At 31.9% G+C, this 17,524-nt stretch overlaps 1 protein-coding gene and 1 long non-coding RNA gene across 19 annotated transcripts in view; one reads left to right on the forward strand and one right to left on the reverse strand.

Moving 5' to 3' along the window:
- LOC124424362 (cAMP-specific 3',5'-cyclic phosphodiesterase) overlaps window positions 1–17,524 on the reverse strand; it is a 335,250-nt gene that overhangs the window by 37,096 nt on the left and 280,630 nt on the right. For 17 of the 18 annotated variants that reach the window (XM_046963288.1, XM_046963296.1, XM_046963292.1 and 14 more), the window contains 3 exons: window positions 5,303–5,404; window positions 4,967–5,031; window positions 4,339–4,451 (listed from right to left, as the gene is read on the reverse strand). In XM_046963288.1, coding sequence (XP_046819244.1) covers window positions 4,339–4,451; window positions 4,967–5,031; window positions 5,303–5,404 — 280 coding nt within the window. Of the gene's footprint in view, window positions 1–4,338; window positions 4,452–4,966; window positions 5,032–5,302; window positions 5,405–12,547; window positions 12,981–17,524 lie in introns of all 18 variants that reach the window. The other variant, XM_046963302.1, reaches the window with a different exon arrangement.
- The window catches only part of LOC124424367, a 17,666-nt gene continuing 577 nt past the window's right edge, over window positions 436–17,524 (forward strand). The window contains exons 1-2 of the long non-coding RNA XR_006942294.1: window positions 436–468; window positions 16,657–17,524. The exon at window positions 16,657–17,524 is cut by the window's right edge and continues 577 nt beyond it. This is a non-coding gene — a long non-coding RNA (uncharacterized LOC124424367). The remainder of the gene's footprint in view (window positions 469–16,656) is intronic.

The raw sequence follows: 17,524 nt of genomic DNA on the forward strand, positions 1-17,524 counted from the left end.
ATTGAACGAAAGAAAATTCTTTGCTATCTGATAATAACGAGACACGAGAGAACGTGATTATTTATCAAATAAACTTGAGAAGACGGTTTGTGTATTAGATAAGATAAACAATTTTCCCACGAACGATGAGAAATATAATATAAAACAACAACACCGTTATGTATTTTCAAGTACAATTGTCAACGTCAAAACTGTATCAAGAGATGGCTGGTTATTATATTAAGGTGGTATATATACCTCGTTCTTTAAAGAAAAAAAAAAGTTTCATCGATGCTTCATACTACGTGAGAGGAAAGAAAATATATCGGAAGTGGAAATTAACGAAAGATAACTTCGTGAAGAGTCTCGTAAAGAAAATAAAATTAAAATAGACGACGATGGAGAAAAGAAAGATGAAAATTCGGAATAAAAAAGAGAGATAGATAGATAGATAGAGAGAAAGAGAGAGAGAGAGAGAGAGAGAGAGAGGTGGGGGGGAAGAAGAAATCGATGAATTATAAAAAGATGTTTGTATCGATGTTTTTTTTCTTTTTTTTTTATAAAATTAGAATAATTGTGATAAGATGACTTGTTGCAATAGTAACAAAGAATTCGATAGTACTTGTCGTTCATTTTTGTAAATATCGAATTCTAATTCTCATTCGCTCTCTCTTTCTCTCTCTCTTTCTCTCTCTTTCTTTTTTTCCGCTTTGCTTTCTGTCTAATTTATTGCCGCCCGCTTTTTTTGCGAAACGGACACGCGAAATTCGTGGAAAATTAGCAAGGAACTTGGCGAATTCTCGAAACCACGATGGCCTCCTTTATCTATTATATACACGAGAAACGAACGAGCGAATGGTACCAATATATCTCGTTTTCTATCGTAAAAAAAAGGAAACAAAAAAAAAAAAACAGAAACCAAAGAATATGTGTATCATCGAATCCAGCCTATTTCGATGCTCCTATCACGTAGTCAGGTCAAGGGAGTGCGTTACTAGCGACCTCAACAAATAAAGAGAAAGACAAAAAGAAGGCCTCTTGTACGAACGAGTCACATAATATTTGTTGATCTATTTATCATCAAGAAGTAAAAATTCGGCGGTAGATAAAGCGACATCGAAAAGATAAAAAAAAAAAGAAAGAAAAAAAGGAAAAAGAATCTCTTCTTATTTGACCGCGAATGTATTTATCTTCTTTCTCGCTCGTGAAGAAAAATCTAATAAAAAAAGAAAAAAAGAAAAAGGAAAAAAAAAGGAAAAGAAAAGAAAAGAAAAGAAAAAAAGGGATGACTAATTTGGAAATCTTTCTGAAAAAAAATACGAGAACGTTCCAACTAAAATTATACAACCAATTTTTCTTGCACGATAATAAGTCAACGTCAGATTTGTAAAATGTACATTTTTGTCGAATTGCTTTGAATATCTAACCTGAATCATCCTATTCAATATAACCCTAACACAATTATTCTATTCAATTGTTACCGAGTACACACACACACACATATATATACATATACATTTATATATATATACACACACACACACACACATATGTACATATTTTGCTATGTATATATCTCAAAACTCGAGTTGGTTTAATGTATACTTATATATCAACATGACCTAATTTGAACTTTTCTATAATTTTCTTTAAACGGATAAAAATATTATCTTACAAAAAAGGAGAAAAATATTCTATCAAATATTCTATCAAAAAATTATCATTTGAATGATTATTTATAATAACCTTTGTGCGATCGATGATATGGTTTAACGAACTGATTAGTACGCAAGACCTGCGCGCTCGAACGAAAGTACTACGATAATATGTATGAAATTAAGATTATTATGACCGTGATGTTTCGATCTGAAAAAAGAAAGACGAACGAATAAATGGAAATAAATTGATTCGATTGACTCACTTTGATGATTTCGATGAAAATGTCATGAGAACGAATAAAAAATACAATGAATCACATGTCTACGACGATGAATATAAGACGCATATTTTGTTATCGATATAAACGTAACGTCGTTTGAAATTCAAATGATATTTTACGTGATGAAATAAATGTCGTAAGTATTAACGATATCAAATACATTTAATTAACTATCGTGAAAACAAAACAAAATATATATATATACGACGAAATACGTTTGACCTTATTTAATTAATATTTAAAATATACATTAGAAGAAAGTAAAAGTATAGAATCCAATTTAAATAAATACATAGAAGATCGGCTTAACAAAGCCGATTGTTACAGAATAATCGAACTTTTCGCCTTTCTAATCGCATTACCAACTACCTACGCGTACGTATATAAATACATATATTTTTCCTTTCAAAAACGATTCGACGAACGTGACTCGGTCTCTCGATCGTTCAATGACGTTAGTCTCGTGCACATAGGAAAGTCCGTTGGTGTTACGTGACGTAATTAAACTGTCTCGTGCGTAAACATTTTTATAATATCATCCGAATATGCACAATGATGAAAAGGTGATCAAAAAAGGTGCCGCGCTTTAAATGGAATCGAATCTGCTTTCTTCTTATACCGAATGATTTGCGTAAATTGAGTTATCGACTTGTATATGCGCATAATAAAAAATATAATAATATCGACGAACGTTTCTCAAAGAGACAATAGAACGCAAATACTTGTATGTGCTAATTATAATGATCAGGCACATTTACTGTTCGCTAATACGTTGAAAATAAATTGCAAAAAAAAAAAAATATCCTTTACCTCTTTTTTTTTCCCCCTACTCCTTTCCCAATCTTTTAATGATGTACTCGACAACGAACGTGGGTGGAAATGTCAAAGGAAAATGGCAACATAAACGAGGGACGACTTATTTCCGTATCAACGTAACTCTTTCTTCTCTTTCTGTAAACAACTTTGTGGCAAGGTAAGAACATTCAATATTTTGATGAAAGCGATAGATAAACAAAGAAAAATGCAAATTGAGAGAGAATGAGATAGAAAGCGAGAGAGAGAGAGAGAGAGAGAGAGAGAGAGAGAGAGAGAGAGAGAGAGTGAGAAAGAAAGAAGCAAAACTTTTAAAAAAGTAGAACGAGAGATTCTTCCATGTTCGCGATCAAATTAGAACGATCAAACGTAATAAGCAACTTGAAACTTCTCTTTTTTTTTTCGAACGAGATCATTTAATTATATATTGATTTATATTTATGATACTTGATACATAACTCTTATCTTTTTGCTTGTTTAACGGGACCTTCTTCTTGGTTGAATTTAAATTAAAATCTTTATCGGTTGAGTCTTACTGAAATAGAGTGAGAGTGAGAGAGAGAAAGAGAGAGAGAGAGAGAGAGAGAGAGAGAGAGAGAGAGAGAGAAAGAGAGAGAGAGAGAGAGAGAGAGAGAGAGGAAGAGAGATAGAGAATTGGAAAGATGAAATTTAAAATCTTTCATTTCTACTAAACTACCAAGTCATTTGAACTTTTTCCTTTAAATAATGTAAAAAGTTTTCCTTTCAACAAGTATCATACAATATCATTGGGGAATTAAGAAAAAATACAGAGAAGTATTTATCATAACAATATATAATTAAAAAGTATTTCACTATTTATCTTGCATACTTTGGGCACTTTATCATATCGTGTCATTATGACAAAAGCTCTCACTTTTGTTCCTCTTCCGCCGTTACAAGTTCGTTAAGGGATTATCCGGAAATTATTACACGTTGGAGGACAAGAAAATTAACTATCATTTTCCCAGGATAATTTAGAGATTTTCTCTCGAGTTTATAGTTGATGGTAGGATCCTCAAGAAATTCTATTGAAATATCCCGACGTATAAAGTAGTTTATCTTAAAACATTATGATATAAAATTTGTAATCCTCGTCTAACTATAGGCAATATGTGGATAAAGGAAATTTTTTTCTAAAATGATAAAAATTAATTAGAAAGAAAAATAAAAATATAATAGATAATTAAAGAAAGTAAAGAAAGTGTACCGTCGGATATCGTTCTTGAACAATCTTCTTGCGTTTGAAAATGGCTACGATTTTGATGATTAGGTAATATATTTATGAGCATTTACATATAATCGGGTTTATATATATGCGAACTCGTCATTTAAATGTGAAACTCGTACAAATAATTTCATCATTTTTCATGAATATTCTTACAATGTCCTTGATAAACGATTATCCTTCGTTTATTAAAGAAATCGACTATCTTTTCAAACTTTTTATTAGAATTTTTCAATATATATATATATATATAATATATGTATAAGAACACGTATATACGTATGTATGTATTTCTATACGTGTTTGTAAATGATGTTTAAAAGAGGAAAATAATCCTTAAAAGCTTAGAACGTGTACGTACCTTAAGGGAGGCCATATCGGACACGGACCGATGAGTCTGAATAGTTTCCAGCTGGTCCAAACACCAATCCAATTCTTCCATCGTTTCCACGGCAAGTTTTATGTAGGGCTCCTCTAAAAAGTTCAAATAGAAAAAACGAAATAATAAAGTTCGCACGTTTCATTGTTAAATAAAAAATGGTCGAATTTACAAAAGAATATTATTCGATATTTTCCGATTCAGAGCACGCATTGTACATATATATGTATGTATGTATGTATGTATTTACTTTGATTTTAATACGTACAATACGTCCAACTTAAATGTATAAATCCTGATAATTAACTTAAATATTGGAGGATGCAAAAATTGCTTAAAACGAACGTTAGAAATGTAATGCAAAGAAAATTTCATGACCTTCTGTTAATCTATCCTTCTCTAATTCTCTTAGTAAATATTATTCATATTTAGAATAAATTAAACAACGATTTGTTTATGCAAATCGTAAAATGTATTTTTGGATTATCGTACAACCAATCATTCGAAAATTTTCAAAGGTATTTCTCTTTCAAAACAAGAAACAAGAAGTTCTATCTCGTTTTTCTTGTTTCTCGAATAGACGTTGTAAAATATATAAATCGATATTTACCTCCGGGTGCCAGGATCCGTGGCTGTGGCGTACTGCTACCCTGCGCCCCGCTACTCCTTCGTGATCTATAAAAAATAATTTTTTTTTATTTTTCTTCTTAAACTTTTTTTTTCTTTTTTATACTTCATTACCATCCTTTCTCGATGCACTTTCATACTCTTTCATTTTTCATTTCTCTTTTTTATTCGAACATTTTCTTTTTTCTTTTTTTTCCTTTTTTTTTTTTTTAATTTCTATCTCGTTAAGAAAAAGTATCGATAAATGCATCAATTTTCGATGGATAAAAACAAAACAAAAAAAAAAGGAAAATAAATAAAAAAAAAAGGGTATACTCACTTGTTGGTCGGGACATTCGTGAGCGACAAGAAATTGTTCCGAACCGCACGAAGAGAAGCGAGTATCTGCGCGAACGGCGTAACGATGAGATCCTCTCCATGACTGTAAAATGAAAAAGAAATTCTCATTCTCTTAATCGTTAAAAGAATTACATACATATCTATGTCTCGAATGACAACGTATCGCTTGAGAGCGTGATCGTCTATCATCGAAAAACTGTCTATCTACATCCTTTTCGAAAAGGGGATACAAATCTACGAATGGAACACATGCAAGCGTGACCTCGCCCGTCTTTTTTTTTCTATTATTATTATTATTATTATTATTATTATTATTATTATTATTATTATTATTATTATTATTATTATTATTATTATTGTTATTATTATTATTATTATTTTTTTTTATTATCGTAACAAAAGAATTACGTTTTATGGGATGCAAACGTGCGTCAGCGAGTACTTCTCCTTTTCTATACACGTTCTTTCATCTGTTTTTTCTTTTTCTTTTTTTTTTTGCATTCTTCCATTTCTTTCATTCATATATCGCAGTCGATTTAAAAATCGCGACAAGGAGATTTGCATGATGTCATTGTTACTGAATGTCTTTTTTTTTTTTTTTTTTATAATAATAAACGATCGATCTGTCGAATTGCGTCACATCATTTTACATTTCAACATATTTAAAAATAAAAAAACGTTTTGTTGTGCACTTTGAAGGCACATAAATATATACATATATATATATATATATACATACATATCAATTCAACAAGAGAGCGATTATACGAAGGCATAAGTGTCGGCATCTATGGTCGAGAAGAGGAACGATCATGATGACTATAAGCATCTTCTTTTCTCGATATAGCTCAAAGCTATTCCCGCCAAAGCGTTTAAAAGAGATTCTCGGAATGTTTCATAGTAATTCAATGTACTTACATCACGCTGATTTCTCTCTTTTACGTTTATAACATTTCGAATAAAATTAAATCCTTCAATGTTACATATCACCGATACAACAAAGACAATCGTATCCATTTATGTTCTAAATTTAAATTTAACTATTTTCATTATCGTTTCTCTCTCTCTCTCTCTCTCTCTCTCTCTCTCTCTCTTTCTCTCTCTTTCTATTCTTTTTCCTTTTTTTCCTTTTTTTTTTTAATTTGCACCTCTCGATCATCATCTCGATAGCTTTTATTCTAATGACCATCGGAAAAAATCCAACGTAGTTGTATAGATTTTTTTGTTCGAGGTAAAACATTTAATTATCTAATGGACATTACTTCCCTTTGTGACTTTTTCATTTCAATGGGAATTTAACGACGATGTACACGTTGAATTTCACAACTCTTTTCCCCATTATGGACGAGATTTTTCAATTCGAAACATCAATTCAATTCTGTCGAATCAAAACGCAAAATATCATTCAAAAAGAAGAAACATACATATATATATATATATATATGTGTGTGTGTGTGTGTGTGTGTGTGTGTGTGTGTGTGTTAATGTTAATGTGTCTGTATACGTACCATCTATTTCGTTTCGAAAGATTGTTGAAATAAACGTTTCGGAATTATAAATTGAAATTGTTGACGAGAAACGCGTGGCTAGCTTCTATTAGCGTAAAATTCAAATTTCATTCATAAATTTAACGTATGTATTTAGAATAGCGAAAATATATGTTTTGTATGCTTAAAATGAAACGCAGAAAGTTCGAGTTAAATTTAAACATCAGCATAACAGATTGGCACCTTAAAGGGGAGCAGTGGAGTCGAATAGATCGCGTTATTATTCTAAACAAGTCAGGCTAATCGTCGTCCGTATAATGCATTGAAAACATCAGACCTGAAAACACGATTTTTCCAGCTAATTTCCCTTCTCGGTCATGAGTAAATGTGATACGGATCGGATGGAACGATATATGTAATAATATCTTATAAAGAACCTTTTCGATAGCAAAGGTTAACTTTCTTTTTTTTATTAATATCTTTCTTTTCTTTATATGTATCTTTTTATTACTTCCCATTTATTCTTCCTTTTTTTTCTGTTTTCTGTTATAAAAAATGATTTTTCTTTTTCATTCCGAGAAAATGCATGAAGTCAGATATAAAAAATGAAAATTATTCACAATTCAAATAGAGAGATCATAGAAGGACACGGTTTCACGTCTTTTCTTTTTCTTTTTTCTTTTTTTTTTTTTTGTTTTTTTTTTTTTAAATATCCTTCGTTTCATTTCGTTTTAATATCTTACAAATCTAATCCGCGTGGCCACAGAAAAGAGAAACTATGACCTCGAGAAAGTCCAAAGCGACACTAACGTTGACAAGTTGTTATTCGATTAACTCTCTCGTGCATAAACAACGTAGGTTGTCCATTCTAAGAACGTTGCTTGATTCTTATTAATTATTTATACAAAAGAACGCGAAGAAAGAAATATCGCCACATCTATTTCTATTTCACTGTTACTATCTTATATTTTACACAACGAAAAAAAAAAAAAAAAAAAAAGAAAAACATACAAATTCTACTATACGAGATCTCAATACCGATATATTGTGTTTTGATAATTCTCGTTTATTAATTCCGTCAAAGATACCAAACTTTTGTAACGTTCTCTAATTCGTTCTAATAACGAAATTAATTAAATGAATATTCCTTGAATGAACACGACATGGCGACATATTGAAATCTAACATTTTCCTACTCTATTTAGGAAGATACTTAAAAGGTCATAGGTCGTGTAACAGGGGGAGAGAGAGAGGGGGGGAGAGAGAGAGAGAGAGAGAGAGAGAGAGAGAGAGAGAGAGAGAGAGAGAGAGAGAGAGAGAGGGAAAATGAGAGAAAAACATATTTTATCAACTATCAAAACGTTCTCTAGATCATATTAAATCAAATTTTGAAATTATATCTGTCGTCGCACATATAATATACTGATTAATTAATTAGTTCGTTTTCGCTAATTGGCTATGCGTTCAGAATTACCAGCGGACATTGTGTGGCTTTCCCTCTCGTTATAGTTTACGTTTATAATTGGCAAGTTTCTCGTCGCATAGAAACAGAAACGTGCGTAGGATGTAACTGCTCGACGTGTAAAAAATATATATACATATATGTGGATGTGTGTGTATGTATAAAAAAAGAAGAGAAAAAATCAATACAGATATAATAATTGCGACGAAAGTGGTACCGTATCACTCTCTTTTATATCTTTACGACGCTTCGAAATGCATTTTAACGAGGATGTTTCAGAAGCATAGAGTTTTCGTATTTCTTGCAACTCTATCTTATGTTAGTCACTATCTAACTTTGTACAGTCGTTAAAGAAACTATAATACTTACTCGAATATGGTTTCCTTTATTACTAAAGATACATCAAGAGAGAGAGAGAGAGAGAGAGAAAAAGAGAGAGAGAGAGAGAGAGAGAGAGAGAGAGAGAGAAAGAGAGAGTGAGAAAGAGAGAGAAATAATTATAATATAAAATTTTTTTCATTATTATATTATATAAATAATTTTTACTAAATCGAATAAACTCGACTCGACATTCTCGACGGAGAGTTAATAATATACATTTTCTTTATAATTAAATCGAATAAATTTGTCATTCTCAATTCTTCCTAACAGATTGACGAAAAAAAAAAAAAATATATATATATATATATATATATATATATGTACATAAATAACGATTTGGAAAAACGAGTAATAGAAAATCTCGAATAGAGACCGAGAGGTCATTCGTTCAGTCGAACGACAAATTGTCTATCTCTCTTTGATCAAAGCGAGCTATTCTCCTATCTCCTATGTCCTTCTTGCGTCTACTTAAACTGTGACGTCCCATTGAATGCTTTCTTTCATATCCGACACGGTAGCAAGTGGTTGCCGTAATAGTTAGTTTCCTCGATCAATATGGCACACCTCTAACTTCTACAGAAAAGAGGAGTAGGAGGGAAATGAAGGGGTTGGGAGGGGAGCGATATACAGCTGCAAGTATGCATCCATACGAGGGAAAGGAAAAGAGAGAGAGAGAGAGAGAGAGAGAGAGAGAGAAAGAGAGAGAGAGAGAGAGAGAGAGAGAGAGAGAGAGAGAGAGAGAGAGAGAGAGAGAGAGAGAGAGAGAAAGAGAGAGAGAGATAGAAAGAGAAAGAGTACTAGCAGTCCCAACTAGGTCACCTCGTAAACTAAAGGCCAAGCTCGAACAAAATGTATAAGCTTTTCGTATATAGCATCTAACTCTCTCTCCTCTCTCTTGCTCTCTCTCTCCCTCTCTCTCTCTCTCTCTCTCTCTCTCTCTCTCTCTCTCTTTTTACAAGTTCATCTATCAATCTTCTCTTTACTTTTTTTCTTCTCATCTTTGCTTCCTCATTTTGCTATTTTCCAAAACGGATCGAAAATGATGATAAATTTTCTTTTCTTCCTTCCGCTAATCATTATTCTTTCAGTTAACATCTTCCTAAATTTCGGATATCTTGGTGAAAGGTTCGCTGTTAATGTCTATTATAATTTGATATAGAGAAAGAATACAAAGAGAGAGAGAGAGAGAACGAAATTACAAAGAGTATGTCTTCCTTTCAGAATAAAAATTGGAACGAATTAAGTGAGCTTAAATGACGTTAAACGATTTGTTCGCTATTCCGCTCGACTTAACGTTCGACTTTAACTTTTCACACTTACTTGAATCAAGAATTTTAATGGATTTTCAACATTCCTTTCAATTATTAAATTCCTCCGCATCTTTGACGTGAAATTTATATTTACCACCTCGATATAGACATACTCTTGGAATACCTATAATCGATTTTAAACCTAATCGACTATATTTCTTGCTATCGAGGCCATAACTGTTGTCGACGTGAAAAGATGAATTTATAAAAAAAAAAAAAAAGAAAAAAAAGAAAAAAAGTAGCAAGAAAATAAAAGCACATATAATAAAATTTGAAAAGTAAACCAATATTTTTCCTAGTTGTTAAAAATTTTCCCGATTGATAATCAGCGAACGATAAAAAAAAAAAAAAAGAAAAAGAAAAAGAAAAAAAAAAGAAAAAGAAAAAGAAAAAAAAATAATACGGAATGCTAGCAAGCAGCAGACGAGTGGCGATAAGAAATTGCTCGCTTTAACACTCAATCGAATATCCTTCTTTAATAATCACAAAAGAAACGGATGAAAACTTGCAAGTCGTAGAAAGGAATTTCTATTTATTCGAAAGAGATAGAGAGAAAAACAGAGAGAGAGAGAGAGAAAGAGATAGATAAAGAAAGAGTGAAATATAGATTACGTGACGTCGTGAATATTCAGTTTTATATTTGAAAAAGAAGTATCAAGAAAGAAGATATCTATATTTCGGCCACGTTCATACTCGATTTCTTTTAAGCTCCTTTTAAATTCTCACGTAGTACAAAATTGCATACTCCGAAGAAAGTTCGGTACTTCAAACGCTAGGCAAGCATGAATCTTTCATAGAACGACCAGTTATACTGTCGAATTTAAGTACACCAAGTGTGAAAAATAAATTTCTGATAAGAACGATTGTCTTATCCTGTCGATGAGACAAATGGGAAATATTTCGATCGTAAATTTACATACGTATCTCGAAGTATCTATGAATCCGAAAAAAGAAGAAAAAAAAAAAAAATGAGTAAAGGAACAAAAAAAAAAAAGGATACGTATAAAAATCTCGAAATATTTTACATGGTTTTACATGGGAATGGAAAAAATATTGACGCGAACGATCTTTATAAAATTGGAAAATTCGGAAACGACTATATTCATGTTCTATATCGATATGAGATTGGAAAAATCGGAAACGCATATATTCATCCCTATATAGACCAAAAGATAAAATAAATCGAGTAACTTATAAATTCTATTACAAGTATAAGTAACACTTTATAAGCTTTTAAGCATATATAAACGTATATAAGCTTTTGATCCGCGTAAAGAAACGAATGGTTGGAATTATCCTGCAAACGTTAATACCGTGAAATTAAGGAAAACAGTATTAAAAAGTTTCGCTCGAAGAACAAATGGTTAAAACTACAAAATGTCGTTACTTGCTATAGCTATAATAATTCTTCGATATATGCGCTTTAACGTTCAATTTTTCTTCATTCTTTTCAAAAAAGAAAAGAAAAAAAAACCTTGGTATATTCGCCTGCAATTTTGAATCTACGTATAGATATACATATATGTATATATATACATACGTATATATTTAGTATCCATCTATCTATCTATCTATCTATCTATCTATCTATATATCTACCTATCTATCTATCTATCTTTTCGTCGAGTTCTGCTCTCATTAGCTTCCATTCATCGTTGATCTAATGCCCAGCGATCTTGTTTATTCCTGTTCGAGAACGAACCAATACACACACACACACACATACACACACACACACACACACACCGAACGACTCGTTTAACATGCTAGGGCTTCTAGAAAAGGTAACGCCAACATAATTCGTTTCGTAAGCGAAAAGCACGGTACCAACATCTGGCTGTACTCCAAAAGGGATAATCGAGAGAGAAAGAGAGAGAGAGAGAGAGAGAGAGAGAGAGAAAGAGAGAGAGAGAGACAGACAGATAGAAAGAGAATGATCTATTACGTGAATTTGTGCACGTAGTTTCACGTACCGCGAAAAATCGCGTTTGACGTTTTCCTCGAAGAAACAGAAACACTAACGAACGACTTAGTATCTACAATTTGGCGAGAACTTTCCACGAAAGTTCTGCTCTTGAAATAATGCCACGAGATATATAGACGAAATTCTTGTCAAAGAGATCTAGAGAATCGAGAAAACAGCCTTCGAGAGTATTAGACCTTGAGAATTTAATAGTGTAAAAACAGTACAGTAATTAAATCACGCCAAAATTAAATTTTAAATAATAAGCGACTATGTGAGTCGGGTAAATTGAAGTCGATATAGTCCAATCAAAAATAATTAAACGAATTTGTGTATATAATATAATTAATATATTATACGTTAAACAACACTGAACATCTTATCCTATTTATTTTTATAATAACCCGATACATCCCATTATAATTTATGAAATCAATCAAATCCTACGGTATTATTATTTTTTTATTCTCCATAAAATAACATTGACAAATATTCAAGAAGAAGAAGAAAAATAAATCGAAGAAAGATAAAAGAAGGAAGAAGAAGAAGAAGAAAGAAAGAAAGAAAAAAGAAAAAAAAAACGTCAATCGAGTAAATTCGAGCGTTGTTTTTAACGACTTACAAGTCCCTTTTGGAGGCTGTCTCGAAACACTGTTCCCAAAATAGTGCTCTCCTTTGCGGTCGAACTCTAAGGGCCGAGGTCGACAAGGTCCTCGGTAGGCCACCGCCAACTACGCCACCAACTGCGATTCCCGCCCCCAAGGATGGCGAACTCATGCCACCCCCACATCTCTTCAAGCCTCCCCCCGTACTAGCCGGGAAGTCGATCAAGCCGCCACTTGAACCGGACATCTTTAGGCCGAAACTTATTGAACTTATTTCCTTTCTCTATCCTATTTCCTCCTCTTCTTCCTCTTTCTCTTCTTCTTCTTCGTTGGAACAAAATTTTCCTTATGCTTTTCCAGTTCTTCCATTACCAACGATCAACGTGCAACAACATCCTTCGTTTCCTCTCTTTCTCCTCTTCTTTCATTTTTCTTTCCTTATCGATCGTTCTATTTAATAATGAATTTTAACTTTCGATAATCATCCTATCGATTTTTCTTTTCCTTTCTTTCTTTTTTCTTCTTCTTCTTTTTCTTTTATTTTAATAAGAGAGAAAGAAAAGAACGGTATATAATCGATAGAGATTATAGGTGAAGGTTTTTCTTATCGATCGGCACTTTTCAGATTCAAGGGAGATTACTTCATTTTCTTTCTTCTTTCTCTGCGTACGCGTGTATTGTATTTTTCGTCATTTTTATTAATATATATATATATATATATATATATATATATATGTATATATATATGTGTGTGTGTGTGTGTGTATGTGTGTATGTATGTACTTTGTCCTTTATTAACGATGATCACGCACGATGGTTCCTCGAAAGTCTTCACTTTTCGTTAAACACTACAAAGTCGTTTAAATGAAATAAAAAAAGAAAAAATTAAAAAGAAAAAAGGGATAAAGGGGAAAGGGAGAGCGTGTTTTCACGATGATTATGGTCGACTTCACGTTCATCGTTTTATTCCGACTCGTCGAGTTGAATTTCTCTCGGGTAACGAAATGCACAAATGTGGTTACCATGCAGCAGGACGATGCGATTTACGTACAAGGCTCTACCCTATTAGATAATACTAGCTTGTCCTTTGAATCAAGAGACGAACTAAGCAAACTCTCGCTTGTTCGTTCCACTATCATAATCGCTCACGACAAGAAGATCGCAATCACGATAGATTGTGACGATTACAAAGGAGCGTGGGTGCAAAGGAAATGACTACGAACAATGAGATATCTTTATAAGGAAGAACGTAAATGCGACGTGAAACTGTTGAATGTGTGACTATGATATATCTATACCGATCGAATACACTAGTGTGTGTGTATGTGTGTGTATATGCATGTCTATATACATTCAATCGATTTTGATAATTATTGTATGAAAATTCCTTATTCGTCTTATTCTTCGTATTTCGCATAACAAATCCGATGAGACTATGTCGTAAGAATCCGACATTGAAAATACGTAGGAAATGAGAAACTACGTAGCACAATTTTCTCGTGATCTCACTCCCTCTTTGTCTCTCTCTCTCTCTCTCTCTCTCTCTCTCTCTCTCTCTCTCTCTCATATGTCGCATACCACTCTAAACTGGGACAAGTACCAACTTATCCAAATGAAACTAATTAGACTGGGCCCCGGGATACTACTCGGGTTGGCTCGACAATCTCTTCATCTTGAAACTTAAACGCAATGGCAATGATAAAATTGGACCTCTTGCTTCCGCGTTCCATGTTCAAGGAACGTAAACGAGACAAAGATAAATCGATAGACGAATGAAAGATTTCAAGAGTGGAAAAGTAAAATGGGAAAAGTCCTACGTTTACCAATTTGCTTTTACAATTTTTAACGAATATCGATTCTATAAAACTAACGTAGAAGATAACGTCGAAGATAACGTTGGAGATAACGTCGGGTTCTCAATCTCCATTCATTCTAGTACAATATATTGAAAGAGCTTAACGAGAAATATAATTCAAGGATTATATATTAATGATAGGAAGAAGATATTACTCTCTTATAAGGATTAAGTATCATTTAGAGATTATATCACGTTTGTTATTTAATTGCTAAAGCTTCCAAATGAAGAACTCTTCCTTATTTGACCAATAGGATTACACTTAAAGTCAAGATGCTTATTCCTTTTAAAGCTTCTTAATAAAAAATACATCAAACAAGGACTCTCTCGTAAGTTTTTTTATAAAGTTTTCAAAGAAATTACAGCATCCAATTGCGAAGGTTGTTCTTTTGATAAAAGGAATATGATCGTTAATGACCAATGAAACTTTTTCTTGTATGCGAACATTCGTTTCTTGGAAACTCGAACTCCATTCTATTGTTTTTCTATTGAAGAAGAGAGAAGGAAGGACAAATGTAAAAATAATATATAAAAAGAATTATATATATATATGCCGCATACTAGAGAGAGAAAGAGAGAGAGAGAGAGAGAGAGAGAGAGAGAGAAAATGAAACATAAAAAGCAAATGACTTTATCGGAAATATAAATCTTATAAATTTCGATCAAGATCGATGAGGATCTATTGTACCAATTCGAATAAAGCTGTAGTTGACACGAGAATGCATTTCTACGTGACACTGAAATAGTCCAAACTCCAATGGAGTTATCCTTAGCGATAAATTTAGAAACGTTTCAAGTATATTGCACTCGTTATATCGATTTCGAATTTTATATTGAACCTAAATCACGTTTTACGTCATAAAAAGACAAAAAGAATAGACGAAGAGATAAGGATAAAAAGTAATAAGGACACCTTTTTAACGTAAAAACGACAGTTCCTTTTTGAAGATTTTCATGGTACACGTGCATACCTAACGTTCTTACGTGACAAAGTTTCCTCTGAGGATTTGAAAACGTGAATGAGGATACAAGGAAGAAGAAAAGAAGAGAAAAAGGACAGAGATAAAGACAGAAAGAAAGAGAGAAAGAGAGAGAGAGAGAGAGAGAGAGATAAAAGTAGTGAATGTCATCGGTAGAAAATTTCGAAACATCTAATAAAATAAACGTAGACGTGCGTTTGACGTCGATCAAAGATCCTTCTCTGATTTAATCATTCTAATGATTTTCTTCGATATCGTAAGTAAGAGGTTAAATCCAAAAGTAAGCGAAAAGTTCCCATTTAGAAGTGAAAATGTAGCGTTGGCTGGTATCGGACTAATATTACTTTCTGTATCTCTCTCTCTCTCTCTCTCTCTCTTTCTCTCACAAACGTACACATAGGTATTACCGGCTTCTTCTTTTACTAACTTTGACCCAGCTTTGTAAGCTCCGATATATTGCGCGTTCGAAATTATTTGATCGATTCGAGACTCGAAGCTAAATCTCTTTTCCCAAAGCTCTCGTCGCTCTATGTAAAAAGAAAAATAGGAGAAAGACAGAGATAGATAGAGAGAAATAGACAAAGAATGAAATATCGTGAAATTCCTTTAATATTTTATCATAAATGAAAAATTGTCTAGCGTTTTGTAAAATTAAAGAGAAAAATTGTATTCGAAATAAATATTAATCGTAAGACAGATAGTCATAGGAAAAAAAATATTGTTACTATCGATTCACTTATCCTTTGTTCTAATCAACTATCAGACGTGGAACAATGGAACACATTTTCAAAATAGAATATATTTTTGTTAATTCATTTCTGTTAAACTGACGAAGGACATTAAAAAAAAAAAAGAAAAAAATTAATTAAACAAACAAATAAATAAATAAATAAATAAATAAATAAATAAATAAATAAATAAATAAATAAATAAATAAATAAATAAATAAATAAATAAATAAATAAATAAATAAATAAATAAAAGAAAGTATCCACGATGATATTTTATATGTTAGAATATATTTTTAACTTTGTACGAGGGAAAGTTCGAAAAATGGAATGAGTTTAAATCGAACACATTATATAATAAAAATGATTGAAATATTTTCATTGTATTTTACGAGCAAGGAACCGAGTTTAAGTAAGATAAGAGTTGAACGTATGAATGAGCGAAAGGAATAAAGAAAATGAAATATTTTGTTCTCTCCGTACTTTGAACTGAAGAGTCACGAGGACGCTATTTTTATGACGTCCTTCACAAAGAAAATCGCTGTACTGTCCGAGAAAGAGAGAGAGAGAGAGAGAGAAAGAGAGAAAGACAGAAATAAAATGTTAGAATTGCAATACAGGTAAGAATTTTTTTATTTGTGATAATTACTAAGATATCTGAGATAACATCTTCTCTCTCTCTCTCTCTTTCTCTCTATCTATCTATCTATCTATTTATCTATTTATCTATCTATCTATCTATCTATCTATCTATCTATCTATCTATCTATCTATCTATCTATCTATCTATCTCCTTCTATCGTTCATTAATTAGTTACTCAAGGAAAACAAGTGAGCAAAAAAGATGTCATTTGAAAACATGTATACATCATAGTTTCTATCGACATGAATATATATACTCATAACTAGTGACTGATAACGCGATCTCGTTAATATCGTCTTGTTTGTCTTTTTTTCTACTTTCAATTTTCCTTTTTTTTTCTTTTTCTTTTTTCTTCTTCTTTTTTTTTTTTTTTTTTTTTAATAAAATGCAGAACATATATGTATCATCAATTTCACGTTGTTAAAATGGTATTGCATTCTTGGACATGATATATACCATACATAGGGTACATGTAAAAATATAAAAATATAAAAATATATGACACCGAATCATATTTTTCTCATATATGAATAGAATAGTGCGAAATAGATGGAATCTCTTCTATTATTTATTGACCGTCGGTACTATGCACGCGATGTGAAAATTATTTCTGGTTAAAAATATAACGCGATCCGTTCTTTTCATTTTTCGAATAACTAAGTCGAAACAAGTGGTAATGAAAATTCGTTTATGATAACGGAAAAAAAGAAGAAAAATCGATTATGGTAAGAATTTATATAATACGATGAAATGGGGAAAAAGAATTAAAAGAAAACAAAGGAGAGAGA

This window comes from Vespa crabro, chromosome 5 (genome assembly GCF_910589235.1).
Source record: "Vespa crabro chromosome 5, iyVesCrab1.2, whole genome shotgun sequence".
Taxonomy (NCBI): Eukaryota; Metazoa; Arthropoda; class Insecta; order Hymenoptera; family Vespidae; genus Vespa; species Vespa crabro.